This window comes from Anabrus simplex, chromosome 10, assembly GCF_040414725.1.
Source record: "Anabrus simplex isolate iqAnaSimp1 chromosome 10, ASM4041472v1, whole genome shotgun sequence".
NCBI lineage: Eukaryota > Metazoa > Arthropoda > Insecta > Orthoptera > Tettigoniidae > Anabrus > Anabrus simplex.
Window position 1 is genome coordinate 92,996,849 of NC_090274.1, and position 17,327 is coordinate 93,014,175.

General features: G+C 39.5%; 1 protein-coding gene across 1 annotated transcript in view; it reads left to right on the forward strand.

The window, feature by feature from the left end:
• LOC136881863 (zinc finger protein 665-like) overlaps window positions 1–17,327 on the forward strand; it is a 46,394-nt gene that overhangs the window by 14,493 nt on the left and 14,574 nt on the right. Inside the window, exon 4 of the mRNA XM_068229402.1 lies at window positions 7,618–7,700. Within this exon, the coding sequence (XP_068085503.1) occupies window positions 7,618–7,700 (83 nt within the window). The remainder of the gene's footprint in view (window positions 1–7,617; window positions 7,701–17,327) is intronic.

Below are 17,327 nucleotides of genomic sequence, written 5' to 3' on the forward strand. Positions count from 1 at the left end.
TGACAATTTGTACTTCATTGATGAAATTATGCAAGATTAGATAACAAATATTCACAAAGGAATGCATTGTATCCGTTCCTGTTAGTCTCTTATGTTCTAAATTAAACAAATTGTTCTCTGATTTTAGCACTTGATTGTTAGTGCACTACGCTGTTAATGGAATTGTAATAATTGAAGACTTGCAATATAAACACATTTCAACTGATAGAAGTACACTCATGTTCATGAAAACAGAACACCTTTAAAGACTACAGATAGGAAGTTCATATTCACAGGACATGTTCATTAGTATGTTCTGCAGTAACGATCAGCATTTCAGTCACCCAGGTTCGGCATGTACCCTGTTGCCTAGCAGGAACTGGGTCCTCGAGGGGCACTGATAACTTATTCCATATGTGATGGCATCGACACGTATAAGGCGTGAATGGCACCCTGGGGTATAGCCTTCACCTGGTTCCACAGTTGATCTTTGGTGGTTGGCATTGGATCACAGCGCCGCACCCATCCCTTCACCATATCCCACACATTTTCTATTAGCGACAAGTCCGGTGATCGGGCGGGCCAGGGCAACAGTTTGACATCCTGTGACAACAAAAAGGCACCTGTTCGTGGAGCAACATGTGGTTGTGCATTGTCATGTTGAAATATGGCGTCCGGGGTGTCGTGCAGAAAGGGTATGGCTACGGGTCGCAGGTCAAACTGGTAACAGTGACATGGACATGCACCAGCTGTGATTCGTGTTTGTACCCAATAGCACCACACACCATAAAGCCTTGAGTTGGCTCTGTATGTCTTGTGAGAATGTAGTCATTGTGATGCCCCCCCCCCTCTGTCTGCGGCGAACAAGAATGCGGCCATCATTTACAAACGATCAGAACCTGGATTCTTCCAAAAACTATCTGCTGCCATTCCTGTCCCTGTGACGTCGTTCCATGCACCGTTGCAGTCTAGCATGTTTATGCACATTAGTCAAAGGTAAGCGGAGAATTGGACGATGCGCCGGTAACCAGATCGTAATAATCAGTGATGGACTGTCGCTCCTGATAGTGTACGATGTGTTACACTGTTCCACTGTTGCGCCAGAGCCGAGGAGGACGCAGATCTGTGCTGCAATGCTATTCGGATGAGCTGTCGATGTTATCGGGGTGTGGTGGGGGGTGGGGTGGTTTGACCAGCCCCATCTCATCGTGTTCTACGACCTTCTGTCAACGTTCTCTACACGCCCGTTGCACTGCCGACGCACTTCTTCACACACGAGCAGCATTTTCCCAGATGGATGCATCATGTTCTCTCATGTTAATAATGCGCCCTCTATCAATCTCACTCATTTGACAGTACTTTTCTTGCATTCGTCTGCGAGGCATCCTGTATGTCTGCTCAAGTCACACGGATTCATTACCTTCGGTTTAAAGCGACAACACGAGCCGCAGGCACAATTTACCAGTCGGTGGTGCGCAGAGATATTGATGTGGCCTTGAACCTGAGGGTCGACATGGTTCGAATGCTAATAATTTCTTCAGAACATACTAGTGCACATATCCTCTGATCATAAGCTTCCTATCTCTAGTCTTTCAAGGTGTTCTAGGTTTTATGGACATGAATGTACTTCAATCATTCACAAAATTTGCCAACACCAATAAGTAGGTCAGAAGCGGTAAGAATCTGCAACAACACAAGGTAATAGAAAATACTATTTCAAGAATGAAATCCTTCTGAGAAAAATATTATTTAAAAAGGGTACTTTTTTATGTTGAACGTTGTATCAGTCCTGGCTGGCAACGTCTCACAATTGGTCCCTTTAGCACTCTTTATTTTGTGGTGGGATCTCCCCTTTTAGTAGCACATTACGGAAGGAATATCCCTTGCAAGGTGCACCATGCTGAAAGTAGAGATTCCTCTTGCAAGCAGCATGATTATTCACCTTGTTCCTTCTCTTGCAGGCTTCTTGTAACACTAGCCTTCCTCACACACACACACACACACACACACACACACACACCTCTCACACACACTGAAACTAAAACGGCACATTAATATGTGCTCCAATCATGCCTATTTAAATGTCAGTCGACGCTTAGCTTGCAAGTTCAGATGATTTACGCATACCACACGTGTTCTTGAATTAATATTGTAGTGGTTATGTCGTGCAGAAAATAAACTAAAGTGTTCCCTTTGTAAGACAACACGGCTAATAAACATCGCTTGTCGTAGGATATCTTGTAGAATTGTAGTGGAAACACAATGAAGTTGAACTAAGATATATAATGGTTCAATCTTTTGAATACAAGTAGAATTAGAAATATAATGTTACTTTGCTAGTTGATTACAAGCGGTACTGGTTTCAACCACTGTTGCGGGTCATCATCAGCTGATCACTTAAAATATAAAAAAAACAATGCACAGGAAAACAATAGTAGATGTATAAATATTTCACCAGTTGCAGTTCATGAATCACCATAACACATTAGTCATTAGCACTGCGTGTCTAAAGTTCCCAAAATCCTGAAGCCAGACACAAAACGTATGTGCTAACCGGCATCGTGCTTCCGAATTACTGTGGAACTCGACGGAAAGGAGCAAGCCTGCAAACGCTCCTAGGCGTGAAATCGTACAATGCTGTTCAATGTACTTGATGATAGAAATATATATTTATGTTTATAGAATCTCATATATCAGATTCTTGAAGTTTGGAGATGCAAAACAGTTGACATAAAAACAATTGTGAAAAGAAAGAAGTTAAGAAACGCAATATTAGAACAATTGAGAAATGCATTTACACAGCATGTGATTTCTTTGAAGATATGAGCTCGGGTAGTTCTTGAGGTGACGTAAGGTTTAAATTTAAATGTTGTAACGATCTGAACCGTAAATTATATTTATAATACGCAGATCAATGCGGAAAATAAAAAGAGAGATAAACAAACATGTTAACCCTTTATTGCATGAATTATTTTTCGTTTTCGTTTGGTGAAGAAAATTTCAAGCTTCAATGTTCAACTTACGTTCAGTGTTTTAGATTTACCAGCAATTCTTAACTGGGGCTAATAGCTTAACACTCGTATGTGATGTGGATTGCCATAACGGGGTATATATACGATTTCACGCTAAGATTTTAACATTCAAAGACCGAACACTACTGCCTACTGGCCATGGGTACGTATTGCAGGGCGCAATACTTGCACGACCGTAGGTCGGTAATGTCTTTGAGGTTGAGCCAGAGGTACTTCTGAAGCCTGTGGTAATATGATGGGGAGGGCCCACGTAAAGTAAACGGTGGTTGGTACGTGTGGATGCTGACGGGGTGGAAGGAGTACCTTTGGTTGTAGGGCTGTTTTGTCTTATGTTATGTAAAAAAAACAAGGCATCACTGGTATATGTCTTTAAATGACTGTACAGTTAAAGGTGTGCCGGAAAACTACATCTGTCCACAATCTGTATCCATTTATACAGGTGAAAAGTTGTATGTTGCCTGAGGGCAACAGTATGTAGTAAAGGGTTAGTGGAAGATAAATAGGTGTGGATCAGAATACAAATAATGACTAAAGCAGGTAAAAGCATTATATATATATAGAGAGAGAGGGGTTGGATTAGATAAGGTAAGGGTGTATTCTGCCCGAAGGCAGGTCCGAACCTCCGCAGAGGTGTTCCTGAGCCGGAGTTTATGTACGGTAGGGTGGCCAGTTCCTTTCCGCTCCTCCATTCAATTTACCCCACCAACAACGCGTGGCAACCCATTCAAATGTTGACCACGCCCAATGTTGCTTAACTTTGGTGATCTCACGGGATCCGTTGTTTCAACACGGCTACGGCTGTTGGCGTTGATTTAGATAGAAGATGATTAATAGAGAATAGGGAAATAAAGGAGTAGTAGTTTAAGGTGAGGCAGGTGAATGGTTATTGGAGGTAAAAACGTGGGTAGGAAACTGCATGGAAAATCGAATTCCATTTTAGATTTTCACCATTTTTGAAACGGAGAATGAGGAAGTCGAATAGATTATTGTTTTTTTTCAGAAATGTCGTTTAAATTGAAATTAGGGTTGAAGTACTGGTCAGGGTGAATGAAAGAATTATCAGTTGTGTTTAGAAGGAGACCTTTGTTAATAATTTTAAGTATTACCATGTCATGTTAAATTTTTGTGAAATTATGTTTAGAGTCTTGTATGTGTTGTCCTATTGCAGAAAATCTTTTATATTTTATGGCGTTGATATGTTCGGAGTATCTGATATGAAAATGGCGTCCAGTATGATCATTGTACGAAGAGCTACAGTAGTTACATTTGAATCTGTATACTCCAGATTTAGAAAAGCATTAGATTTATTTAATGAGTTAGAGTTGTGTAATATATCAAGATTTCTGTTATTGGTTCTAGAAGATACTTTCATATTGTATTTTTCAAGAATGTTTGCATCTTAAGTGAAAGTGAATGCAGTTACCACTTCATCTTCCACTTTCACCATAGCTGTCATAGGTGACCCACTGACCGAATTAAATTAGGCTTTTGTGGCAATCTCAATTTTAACTCGAATTATGCCAAAATATACAGGTACAAAATGTTGTAGATGAAAGATTTTTTCAACGCTATATACTGCTGTATAAATGACACAGAAGTATTAAATTGTATTATTTTGATATACTGATGTGTTGTTGAATTAGTAAAATTACTTTGTAGAAATCCTATGTGTGGTGTGAAAATCTCATTTTCAGTATAAATTGTTGTGTAGAACTTTAAATTTAAACTACATATAGACTTTACAGTGTGTACGGAGTGTCATTCTACATTATTAACAGTTAACTTTTCTGAGATGCCCAGCTATTTTTTAGCGGTTAATTTTAGTACTATAATTGGTTTTACAGTAAAATAATGATAATCGTTAAATTTACTATTTGTTAATTGATAATTCACCCAAGTGTCATTGAAATGTGTTTGATCCAACACAATTTCTTCCCTTTGTAGATAAATTGACCCATGAGCATTTCTCTATGCCCAGATACCTTTAATCCATGGTTGTTATTCACAGCATATACCCTGCAATTCACTAGTGTTTTCCTACATTTCTCTGAGTATTAGCTTCCAAATATTCCATGGGATATTTATGGACGTCGGTTTATCTTCAAACAAGTGTACACTTTGTTTCTTAATATGGATAGATCTGTGTTGATATAGGACAGTCAAAGTTCATAGAACTATTGTGATAAACCTATTTCTTGATTGTTGTCACTTTTCTCCTGTCCCTCAGTGGGAAGATTTGTTTGTTTTATTGCGTGGTATCTGAATGTTCTCCTTGTCAACAAATGTTAATTTAAGTAAATTGTTTTTGAGTGTTTTACACCAACTGAAGTTCTGTTAGGATCAACTTGCGTTACCTTCATCACCTCAATAATCATGCCTTTGGCAGTTTTTCTGAATATGGTGCTTTCATGGTGTTATTTCGGACTGTGCTGCAGGAATATAAGCATAAACTTGGAAGCATGGTCTATCCTAATTACAGTGCTGATATACTTGATAAATCTCTTAAAGTGATTCTTGGTGAAAGACATACGGAGAAGCTGCGAAGAAGTAAGAGCTAGCTCGATCGTAGAACCGAAGAGCATAGGTAGGCAGCCCATCTTGAGTTCAAGAGAGGAAAGCATGCTCTGCATGGAATTTTGAAAGATGTGCGTTTGGGGTTTGGGCCGATGACCTTCGATGTTAGGCTCCTTAAAACAGCAAGCAAGCAGCGTATGGGGTTTTATTTTACTCTTACTTTTCCAAAGTAACCCCATGTATCGTAAAATTTTGGACATGTATATGAAAACGTTTGTACAAATGTGCATGTAAATGTGTCTAACTGTGAACACCGAATTTTTTGAATAGAAACTTACTTCTTAACATATTGTTTGAAATTACATTTTTAGATACTCTCACAATAAGTATTGGAAGAGAAGGAATTCAAGCAATAGCTTCTTTGTGGTACTGAACAACAGGCCGTGCAGCTATAGGCCTGCATTTGGGAGATGCCGGTTTCGATTTCACAGCAAGCAAATGGTGCAGCTGTACCTTAATTAAGGCCACAGTTGCTTCCTTCCCACTCCTAGCTATTTTCTAGCTCATATCGCCATACAACCTATCTGTGCCAGTGTTATGTAAAGCAATGTTAAAAAGCAGTTCTTCGGTGAAAGAGAAATGGCAAAAATCATCAAGAAACCAATATTCCATAGGTTATGTTCAAAGAACTTTCTTATTAAGTCTTAAATTTATGAATTCAACTGGCCACTGTTCTTTGACTGATAATTACATTCAAACTTTTCACATTTTTGTCTAAATATTATGTACATAGTCAATGAAAATTTACAGGCCCATAAGTTCAATAGATTCACAGTTTAAGAAACATTTTTTCAGTTAAACTATTGTAATTAGGACACATCTAAATATGGCTTGTAGTGTAGTTATTTTATTAGTAAATATTATGCTTGCTTTATTATTACATACTATTTTCATTATAGGGGGATATCTCTCTAGAAATTTGGTTCTCATTAAAATCCTATTGTTTCAGTAGACCTGCTGTAATTAGGATAATGCTAGTCCAGTTTAGAATTGAAGAATAGCTATGTTTATTAGATAGTAAGTTGCTTGTTTAGGAAAGACCAGAAATCTCATGACATCAGAGATGTCTATGAACTTTTCTACCAGAGTACATCTAGCAGGAACGGTGTTGACTTGTACGCAAGCCTGCAAGATTGAGTTGCTGAGGTTCAGCGCTATTCAGAGAGCCTTACGTCAATTGCACTCAACATTGCACCTCTCGAACTTGTGTTTTCTCTGTCACAATCTGGCTGTGACGACCTAGTTAAGGAAAAGCATTCCTCTTCAACTTTTTATCTCTCTTATCCCTTGTCCGAAAAACGGTGACAATTATAAATTTACGTATTTACAAATGATCCTCCTTTTCTATGCTACCTTGCCTACTACTATCCTACAGTGTGTTGCTCTTCAAGTTTTTATCTCTCTTATCCCTTGTCTGAAAAACGGTGGCAAAAGGGTCACGAGTGAAGAAACAGCAGGTCGTCATGCAAGTTAGGTTCCAAAAGGTTTAGAAAATAAAATAAATACATGCAATGTAAATTTTGTTGGTTGTTATTTAAACGGGCCTAACATCTAAGGTCATCGGCCCCAATGTAAATTTTTATATAATAGCAGTTTTACAGCATGATTTGAAGTAATTCCACATGTTGTATATGAATTGATTATATTTTTCAATACGGAAGATATTATGAGTAGAATTTTGTAAATAATATAAATTCATTAAGGATGAGCTGTGTGTTTAAGAGAAAAAGAAATTGGTGTAAATTGTATAACACTGTATTTTATGAAATTGTGTTTTTCTCTGTTCATTTAATATTTAGTGCTTGATACTAATGTATTTTGAGTAATTTTCCACCAAGGTGGACACTTCTTTTGCATTAAAAGTTGTTTTTGATTGTTCCTTTCCATTGTTTTATTTTTAAAATAAGAGATAAATTAATTATACTCTTGTTGTGCCACTATGAAATTTATATTCTCAGCTGTTTCTTGTTTGGGTCTATATATTTTTATTCCCTTTCTCCTTTATTCTGCTTTTCTTATTTTTTATTTATAGATTTCCGAAGGTATTAAGGAGGAAATATTCATAGAAGAACATACTGATGATCAGCTGTTGCCGTACATCAAAGAAGAAACAAAGTACGTACACTACAGATCCTATAGAATATGGAATATGTTGTACCTATTCACAGTTATTTCAGTAGTGGCTGGTTTATCTCCAAAAGCTAGCCATTTTCGTCAGTTTATTCCCATCTTTACGAGCTTACACTTAAACACTAATATCTTAAAATTCTGTTGATTCAAATTATCTAAAATATTCATGAATTTTAAGATTATATTTAATATTCGGCCATGTAGCCTTTTTGACTACATGTCTACAAAAGAAATCTCTAGTAAAACTAGACAATTTTGAAGTGTATTTGTTTACAATACCGGTACCTTTAAGGAACCATGAAAAATGTGTTCTTTCTTTCTCTGTCACTGCATCATATGTTCATCACATTCTTATCATCTTAAATACCATCTGCAACTATTGCCACCAGATATTCTAAGTAATTTTGTACATGCGTATAAACAGTGACACATAGAAAAAGCCATGTTTGTAGATTATAAACTAAATCTACACATTCAAAATTGTTAAGTTTTATGTACATTTAAAGAATATAATAATTTCAAACTAACTTAATTAGGTAAATTAATCACTATAATGAATACTGTGTTCAAAAGTGCAATAACTCAAAGAATGCCATTTTAAAATTATTTATTTGGCTCGATTCCAATTTTTTCATGAATTTTTCAGTTCTTTTGTGTGTTAAGTCAGATTCCATCATTTGTGGACGCCAAAGCAGATAATGTGTTGTAGAAATGAAACGTTCAGATCATTAGTGCTACATACTAGATATCGTAGATTTCAAATAAATCTTCCACATTGTTGTAAGCATAAAATAAATTGTGGTATTGAATTTATGTTTGTTCGAGTTGTATTGCCACACCTGCTGATTGTCGCCAGTTCCCTCTTTTCATTTTAGTGCCCATTGTCAGTCAAGTGCTTGTAGTGTGTTGATTGCAAACACATTCACACAATTAGTATAAACTAATAAAATGGACAGCTACAAGTATAGATATAATTTGTGCAGTTTGCCTAAAAAATTCAGAATTATTCAAGTAAGTGAATTTAATATCTCATAACAGTGGGTAAATAATAATGTAATTATATAATATTATTTCAAAATTGTAATTTTTATCAGTGACATTACAACGTATCAAAAGTGTATATCCTGTTTTCAAACATTTCATGCAGTATTTTTTGAACTGTAGGTGAGCCTTTTTTTTTTTTTTTTTTTGCAATTTGCTTTACGTGGCACCGACACAAATATGTCTTACGGCAATGATGGGATAGGAAATACCTAGGAATTGGAAGGAATCGGCCGTGGCCTTAATTAAGGTACAGCCCCGGCATTTGCCTGGTGTGAAAATGGAAAACCACGGAAAACCATCTTCAGGGCTGCCAACCATGGGGAGGTGAGCCATTGGATTATTTGCCAATTAACTTTTTGCCCTCTCACCTTTGTTGGTTCTGTGTGAATCAGTCTTTGATAATCCATGAGAAATGATTTTATAATCTCAGATTGGTGCTCTTAACCGAGCCCTCTTATAGGCAGGTCCTGCAATGGCTAGTCGTAGCCTAAAGTTTGACTTCAAATCAGATTATTGATGGAAACTATGAATTCTGAAAGGTTTATTTGATTTCGTGAGAGGTTAGTCTTCTCGACTGTTATGTGACGCATTGCCTTGTTCCTACTGTATGTTTACTACTGACTCTCATTTCGGCAGTCTATAGATATCATGCAGCAACTTAAATTACTTCTGTTAATAAGTCTGATAGAATTGCCATGCCAATTTGGTACTGGATTACATAAGAACTGGTTTTAGGATTCATTTAATTTTCTAATTGCTGACTTGTGGAAAGACACACATTTCTGAGTTTACCAATTAGTGATGGGTTACCTTCCATTTGTGGAGATACACATCGCCCTGATGAGTGATGAGGCAAATTTCCACTTGTATAGAGACACATGATCAAGAACTAACCGCTTAATGATGCTGTTTCCTTCGAATTGTAGAGTGTCGAGTGTCACATGGCCCTGAGCTGACCACTTTGTGCCACTTCTCAATGGTCTTCATATTATAGATGTGATCAGGGTGAAAATAACAAATTGCTTATTATGATCGTCTGCTATCTATGATGGATGTAAGCAGAAATATGAATTGCAAAATTCCATTCTGGCTAGAATACATCGACGGACTCCCCTCCTGTTGATACTCGTAAAATTTCAACGGATATTCAAACTGTCACTCCCGATTAACACAGATAATCATCAAATTTTTTTTGTTGAGTTATAATTTTTCTTTATAATGCATTTATAGGAGTCACTTAAACACGAAATCCAGAAGCGTTCTGTCATTCCAACACTATTTTGTGAAAATAAATCATTATAGATATGGGACATAGGCTTTAGGGGAGTGAATTTGAACATACTAAGTTAAATGATTGGATTTTTTAAAATATCCATTGTATCCCATTTTTATAAAAAATATTCATCAATCTGCTTCTTGTTATTCTGCTCCTTTAGTGTTAGTCCTGCCTGGTCGCAGGGTCCAGTGTTGTGATTCATTGCATCCAGTTCGGTCTCGGACCGCGTCTGTATGTAGTCACACAGCTTTGAAGTCGTTGTACACTTTATCTGTCCTGTGCGGTCTTGTTCATTCCTTGAGCCTCTTTTCACCGACTTTCTGTGTATAGGTGGACTTTCCCAATATATATCGTCCTCTGCACGCAACGCATGCCCAAACCAGCCCACATGCCTTTCCTCAATTTTCTTCTGGATTGGTGCAATGCCAAAACGTTTTCTAATAACAGAATTTGAAATGTGATCCAGTCTAGTTATGCCAGCTTTCCACCTAAGCTTATTCGTATCCATGATGCTTAGTTGGCACTCTGCATCCTATTTAGCTGGCCACCATTCATTGCCCTAGAAAATGACAGGACGGTAGATCTTAGATTTCAAATGGTCCTTCAAACGACGGTCGCAAGGGTGCCCGTTGTCTTTCCCAACTAGAGCCAGCTTTGTATATCTTTAATTAGACTTCATCAGTAAGTTGGCCATCATCACAGATTGTGGAGCCAAGATACCTAAATTTCTCTACTCGTGCTATATCTTCTCCATCAACATGCATGGTTCGAACTTCTCGACGATGTATTGTCATGTATATTGTCTTTTTTTGTTGAAGCGCGGGACATATGGCACTAGTCGATTGTTCCAGTCTTCTGTTTGGCGCTTATTCTCTGCAGCCAAAATCATATCATTTGCATAGAGAAGTGTCCATGGCATTGGACATTGCAGGTCGGATGTAATGGTGTCCATCACAAGAATGAACAGCAGAGGTGATAAGGCAGGACCTTGGTGGACTTCTACAGTTATGCGGAAGTCATCAGACGCTCCTGTGGAAGCTTAAACATAACTCCTTGGTTCTTCATAGAGCAATTATACTCTCTCAACAAGGTGCTCTGGAAGGCCTTCTCAGGGTCCAGAAAGTCGTGATGATGCCTCTTATTCCTTTCACAGTGTCTCTCAAGTAACAGCCCTGCAGCGTGGGTTGCTCCTGTTGCGCCACAATTTTGGCTATATTGCTCATCCTTTTGTCGAAAATTTGTTCAAAATCTGTCATTGCGTAGCTCAGAGATATGATCGGGCGGTAATTAGAAAAATCGGCAGAGCTTCCCTTATTTTTGAATGGACACTTTGTTGGTTCTTGGACTTCTTAGATGATCTGTTTGAAAAGCTTCCTTTAGCCACACTGCTGCATCCCCTCATTGGGAGAAACAAAACTCTGCCGGAGGATAATTAGGACAGATGGCTTTCCCTGGTTTCGTTTCTTTCAGCTACATTGGACCTTCAACAGCGAAGATGATTAGGACTGGTAGATACCGAAATTCCAAGATTGAAATTAAGTAGCTCCGCCAGTGTACCTGCACTTCCCGCCAGTCGAATAGCAAATCGACTGTTTCCTCGATTTGACTAGCCGTTAAATATTCCGCTCGTTTCCTCGCGTGTCAAGTTTCACATATAGACGTGCTTACCGGTTTGTTTTTGTTACAGCAACGTCATTCTGGCTGGATTGTAGGCGTTCCAACGAACAAGAAACTTGTGGTACAGCTGTTTGTTCAACCGTACTGCATACTTAACATCACGTGTCATAGTTATTCCTTCGTTGTCGTCGCCCGGACTTAGTTGTTTCAAGAATAGAGCGTTTAGTTTAGTCCGGCTCACTTCAACTATGGGGATTTTTGGCACTGTAACTTTTGCAACAACGTTGGCCTCCTCCTTCAGGCGCCACCATTTGGTCCATTTCCTGCGAAGTATTGAGGTCTTGGTGACAGATGACGGGTCGATGTTGCGTTGCAGCGGTTTCGTAAGTAGCTACTGTTGTATCTTGGACGTCTTTGAGATTCCTTCCTTTCACATGGATGGTGTGAATGTGAGTTGGATGGGATCCACTGTATTACATGACTAGATGAATATCGCGCTTTTTGAACCGTCTGTTCGCGATGATCAGTTTCTGCGTACTCGGGAATTTGTTGGCCATCGTCGTTCTTGTGTCCATATCTGTGTCCGCCACGGACTGTGTGGTGTTCTTTCCTCCGTCCGACACGTCCATTCAGATCTCCGGAAACGAAAAGATTGTCAGCGTTCTTCTTCTCAGGCAAAGCCCAGAAGTCATCATTGGTGTCCTTGCCCAGGCCAGTTTGTGGAGCGTTCCACTAAAAGATTAGAATTTCCGTCTCTCCCCAGTGTGGACGTGTTACATCAAGCGATTGTCATACTTTTGCACCTTGGAGACTGAAACATCAAATTTTGCTAATATAACAATGCCAACACCGTTAGTTTTTCTTCGGCTTCCGTTGTACGTCAGTTGGTAACCGCACCCCATTGTGCATGACTTGTCTCCACTACATCTTTTTCCTGCACATCACAGATGCCTCAAGTGCTGTGGGTAATTTGCTACTTCATCCAGACATAGTTCAGTGATGCGATACAGAATGAGGGTACTCGCTTGCTTAGCCGTCGGAGCCCGTGCGACGATAACCCTTGCTGACTGGGCACTGCCAACCTGCGTCCCTTCCTTCGGGCGCGCTAATCGTGGTTCGGATTCCATGAGCCATATTTCTGTAGTCATGTGACGGTATTATTTTACGGCCGGCTTGTCTTGAAGTATATTAGAGCTCATGACAGCAGGTAGTTACGCCGCTCTGGACATGGGGAGCAGACGCCTTTTGCAGCCGCTCCTCTAGAGAAGAAACACTACGCTCTTTTCTGCATTACTTTCCAGAGATATAGAGTACCACTTTTGCCAAATGCTCCGTACCGAACATCTCCATCTCCGCCAAAATCGCCATTAAAACTTTGTGCGTGTTTGGTCCGTGAGAGCTATTATATTTTGCTCAAAACTGCTCCCAGGCCAGTGGGGAACCCGTATCCGTCATCTGGGACGCGCCACATTTTACAGCAATATAGCTGGTTCGTGGAGAATATTTATGAATGCAAAATGAAATACGATTTTACAGAAAAACTAATTCTGAACCTGATAAATCACTTGTCACAAAAATCACGTAAAGAAGATTGGCCACAGACTTTTGCACATTTTAATTGGCGTGATATGTCACAAATCGTATGATATACAATCCAGTGTCTTATTTTCTGCCCCTCTTGTCAAGTGGTGTCAACATAAATATCTTATGTGATGATCAAGAGGTCTAGCCTGTCAGTAGGTATATTGGACAGTTTGGCGGCCTCCGCCTCGGCAAGCTCCCAGGGCTCTCTCTTCCGCCTCCGCACGGGCGGCGTTCCCAGGGGCCTCCTCTTCCGCCTCCGCACTGGAGGCCTTCCCAGGGGCCCGCTCCTCCTCCCGCGGGAAATTTGAATTGGTAAACAAAGCCACGTGCTTTTTGACAGCTGTCATCGACAACAACACATCGCTAACCTCACTGCTGCTATCTTGACGGGCCTAAACCTCAATGCTGCCAACTTAACCTCACTAGCGCGAGATTTGAATCGGTAAACAGAGCCACGGGCTTTTATGACAGCCACGTGCTTTTTGACAGCTGTTATCGAAAGCAACGCATCGCTAACCTCAGTGCTGCCATCTTTACGGCCCTGCTAAAAAATTCCGTCAGCTGTCATCCACCATCTTGCATCGCAAACCTCAGTGCTGCACTTTTTAGCTCTCTTGTTTGGAAGCAAACCTACGTGCTTTTTTGACAAGCAGCCATTTTTAATCAACAGAGCACCGTGCTGCCCTCTTTAGCTTCATACTTTTGAGGTGGATAATTTGAAAAATGCTTTTTGACAGCAGCCATCTTTAATCAACAGAGCATCGTGCTGCACTCTTTAGCTACTTACCTTTGAAATGTGCTCTTGTTTGGAAACAAATCCACGTGCTTTTTTGACAGCAGCCATCCTTAATCAACAAAGCATCGTGCTGCACTCTTTAGGTACATACATTTAACATGTGGTGGCGGATAATTTGAAAAATTCCGTCAGCTGTTATCCGCAATCTTGGATCGCTTACCTCAGCGCTGCTATCTTTACGGTACTAAATCTTATCGTTGTGGTGGTGGGAAATTTAAAATCTACGTTCTTTTTTTTGACAGCTGCCATCTTTAATCATGAGAGCACCGTGCTGCTATCCTGCGGGTAATTCCGTCCGCTGTCATCCGCCATCTTAAGTCAGCAAAGCACCGTGCTGCTATCTTTAGCTACATACATCTAACAATGTGGTGGCAGCAATTTGAAATTCTATCCAGATGCCATCTTTAATCTACTGAGCACCGTGCTACTATACCTTTGAATTGTGGTGGCGGATAATTTAAAATTCCGTTGGCTATCATCATTCAAAATTAGTGCATTCGCGAACCTAACCTCTCATCTACTATCTTGAAGCAGACTATACGACACCTCCTCTACCTCCTCCTCCTCCTCCCCTACCTCCACGGCCTCTTCTACCTCCTCCTCATCCTCTATCAAGGCATAGCTTTATCGAACATGCATCGCCAAGGCGTGAGTGTGCAGCGATAATATCATTGTTCATGTTTTAGACTTGTAGATTACAAAAGAAACATAAGAAGACTAGAATCGATGCTGTTAACTTTAACATGTGATCAGAACATTAATTGATGTGTTCAGATCACTAAATAAGTGATCAAGGCTAGAATCGAACACTGTACAACATGTGTTTAGAACATGTCAGGGGATACCTTTGTTCTAAGAAGATCAGATTAAAACTTAACAAGACTAGAATCGATGCCGTTAACTTCAACATGTGATTAGAACATTAAATCAGATTGAAACATAACAAGACTAGAATCAAACACTGTACAACATGTGTTTAGAACATGTCAGGGGATACCTCTGTTCAAAAAAGATCAGATTACAAAAGAAGTGATTAAGAATAGAATCGAACACTGTACTCGATACAACATATGATCAGAACATCGATTGATATGTTTACAGCATACCTGGGGTATACCTTTGTTCTAGGAAAAAAAAAGACTAGAATTCAGAACAGCTTGCATAAGATAGCGATTGTTATAACCTTTTCCTGCTCTGTCAAGGCATAGCTTTACCGAACATACAACGCGATCTTACGCATATCACGTAGCTAACTCGCTCAGTAAACGATATATAACATCAGTGATTTTACCTAATGTGAAAATAAAAAAACATACTGCGTAGCTAACTCGCTCAGCAAACGATGTATAACTTTAGTGATTTTACCTATTGTGAAAACAAAACCATACTGCGTAGGTAGCTCGCTCAGTAAACGGTATAGCAACGCTTCAAACGATTTGCCTTGTCTTGTGCGAAAATCAAAAACCATACTGCGTAGCTAACTCGCTCAGTAAACGATATAGCAACACTTCTGTGATTTTCCTAGTGCGAAAATAAAAAATGTGCACATGCTGCGTAGCTAACTCGCTCAGTGAACGATATAGCAACACTTCAATGATTTGCCTAGTATGAAATTAAAAAACACACTATGCACATATCGCGTGGCTAACTCGCTCAGTAAACGATATAGCAACACTTCAAATGATTTGCCTTGTCTTGTGCGAATATCAAAAACCATACTGCATAGCTAACTCGTTCAGTAAACGATATAGCAACACTTCAATGATTTGCCTGGTGTGAAATTAAAAAACACACTATGCACATATCGCGTGGCTAACTCGCTCAGTAAACAATATAATTTCAATGATTTGCCTAGTACGAAAATCAAAAACACACTGTACACATATCGCGTAACTAACTCACTCAGTAAACTATATAACTTCGATGATTTGCCTATTACGAAAATCAAAAACACACTGTACACATATCGCGTAACAACTCGCTCAGTAAACGATATAGCAACACTTCAATGATTTGCCTAGTGCGAAAATAAAAAACACACTGTGCACATATCGCGTAGCTAACTCAGTAAACGATATAACTTCAATGATTTGCCTAGTGTGAAAATCAAAAACATACTGCGTAGCTAACTCACTCACCGCACTGCTAAGACACTCAGTAATTGCAAATACACTGATATATGTCATGCGAAAATCAAGAAAGCACACTGCGTAGCCAACTCGCTCGGTTACTCGCTTAGTATTTGCAACACGACTGGAACACTGATACACGTCACTTTTTTTCGAAACACACACATGGACAAGAATGTTGCGAGATACTACATACTTACATGTTTAAAAAATGGGGGGATGAAAAATCATAAATTATATGTACGCATGTTTGCTCCTCTATGTTGTAAGACTAAATAGACGCAGTACTGTGACTTCCCGCTATGGCAGGCGAACGGAAGTGACATGTTATCTCAGCAAAAATACGCATGACCTACACGCAAGTCAGACAATGATGGATACCGCGATTCAAATCCCGGCTACTTATGCCGTCAGGAAGGGCATCCGTCCAGATCCTTATGTTTCGTGTAATTACACGTTGTGACGATCGCGCAGGAAAGGGCTAGCTACCCCTCTTAGCATTTGATATCTTCAGGGCTACCGACAGTAGGGGTTCGAACCCGATATCTCTTAAAGCAGCGAGAATGATTGCGAGTACAGGATGTTGATGATGATTCATCCGTTGCATGGGGACGATAAGCCATGTGCAGTCTTCTTCGGCAGGAGTAGGCTATGTGCCGGCACCTGGATTTACTAGGACATCTAGTTATAAAACCCACTACAACAGATTTGTCTTACTTCATATCGCGTATACTGCGATTTAAAATCCTAGTCATTTAACGTTAGGAAGGGCAACCGTCCGTAAAGCCATGGTGTATGATGTAAGAGGCTAGATTCTGCGATTTAAAATCATAGTTCTTGCGTTAAGAAGAGCATCTAGCTGTAAAACAGATTTTTGCGACTTAAAATCATAGTTTATGCGTCAAGAAGGGCATCTAGCCGTTAAACAATGGTTCGTGATATGGGACAGATGATACTGCAATTTAAAATCTTATTTCTCGCTTTAAAAAGAGCATCCGACTGTAAAACAGATTCTTAACCCCAGTCCTCGCGTCAAAAAGAGCATCTAGCTGTAAAACAATAGTTCGCGTTGTGAGACACTAGGTACTGCGATTTAAAATCTTAGTTCTTGCGCCAAGAAGAGCATCCAGCTGTAAAACCCCGATTCTCGTGCTTTAAAGGGTATT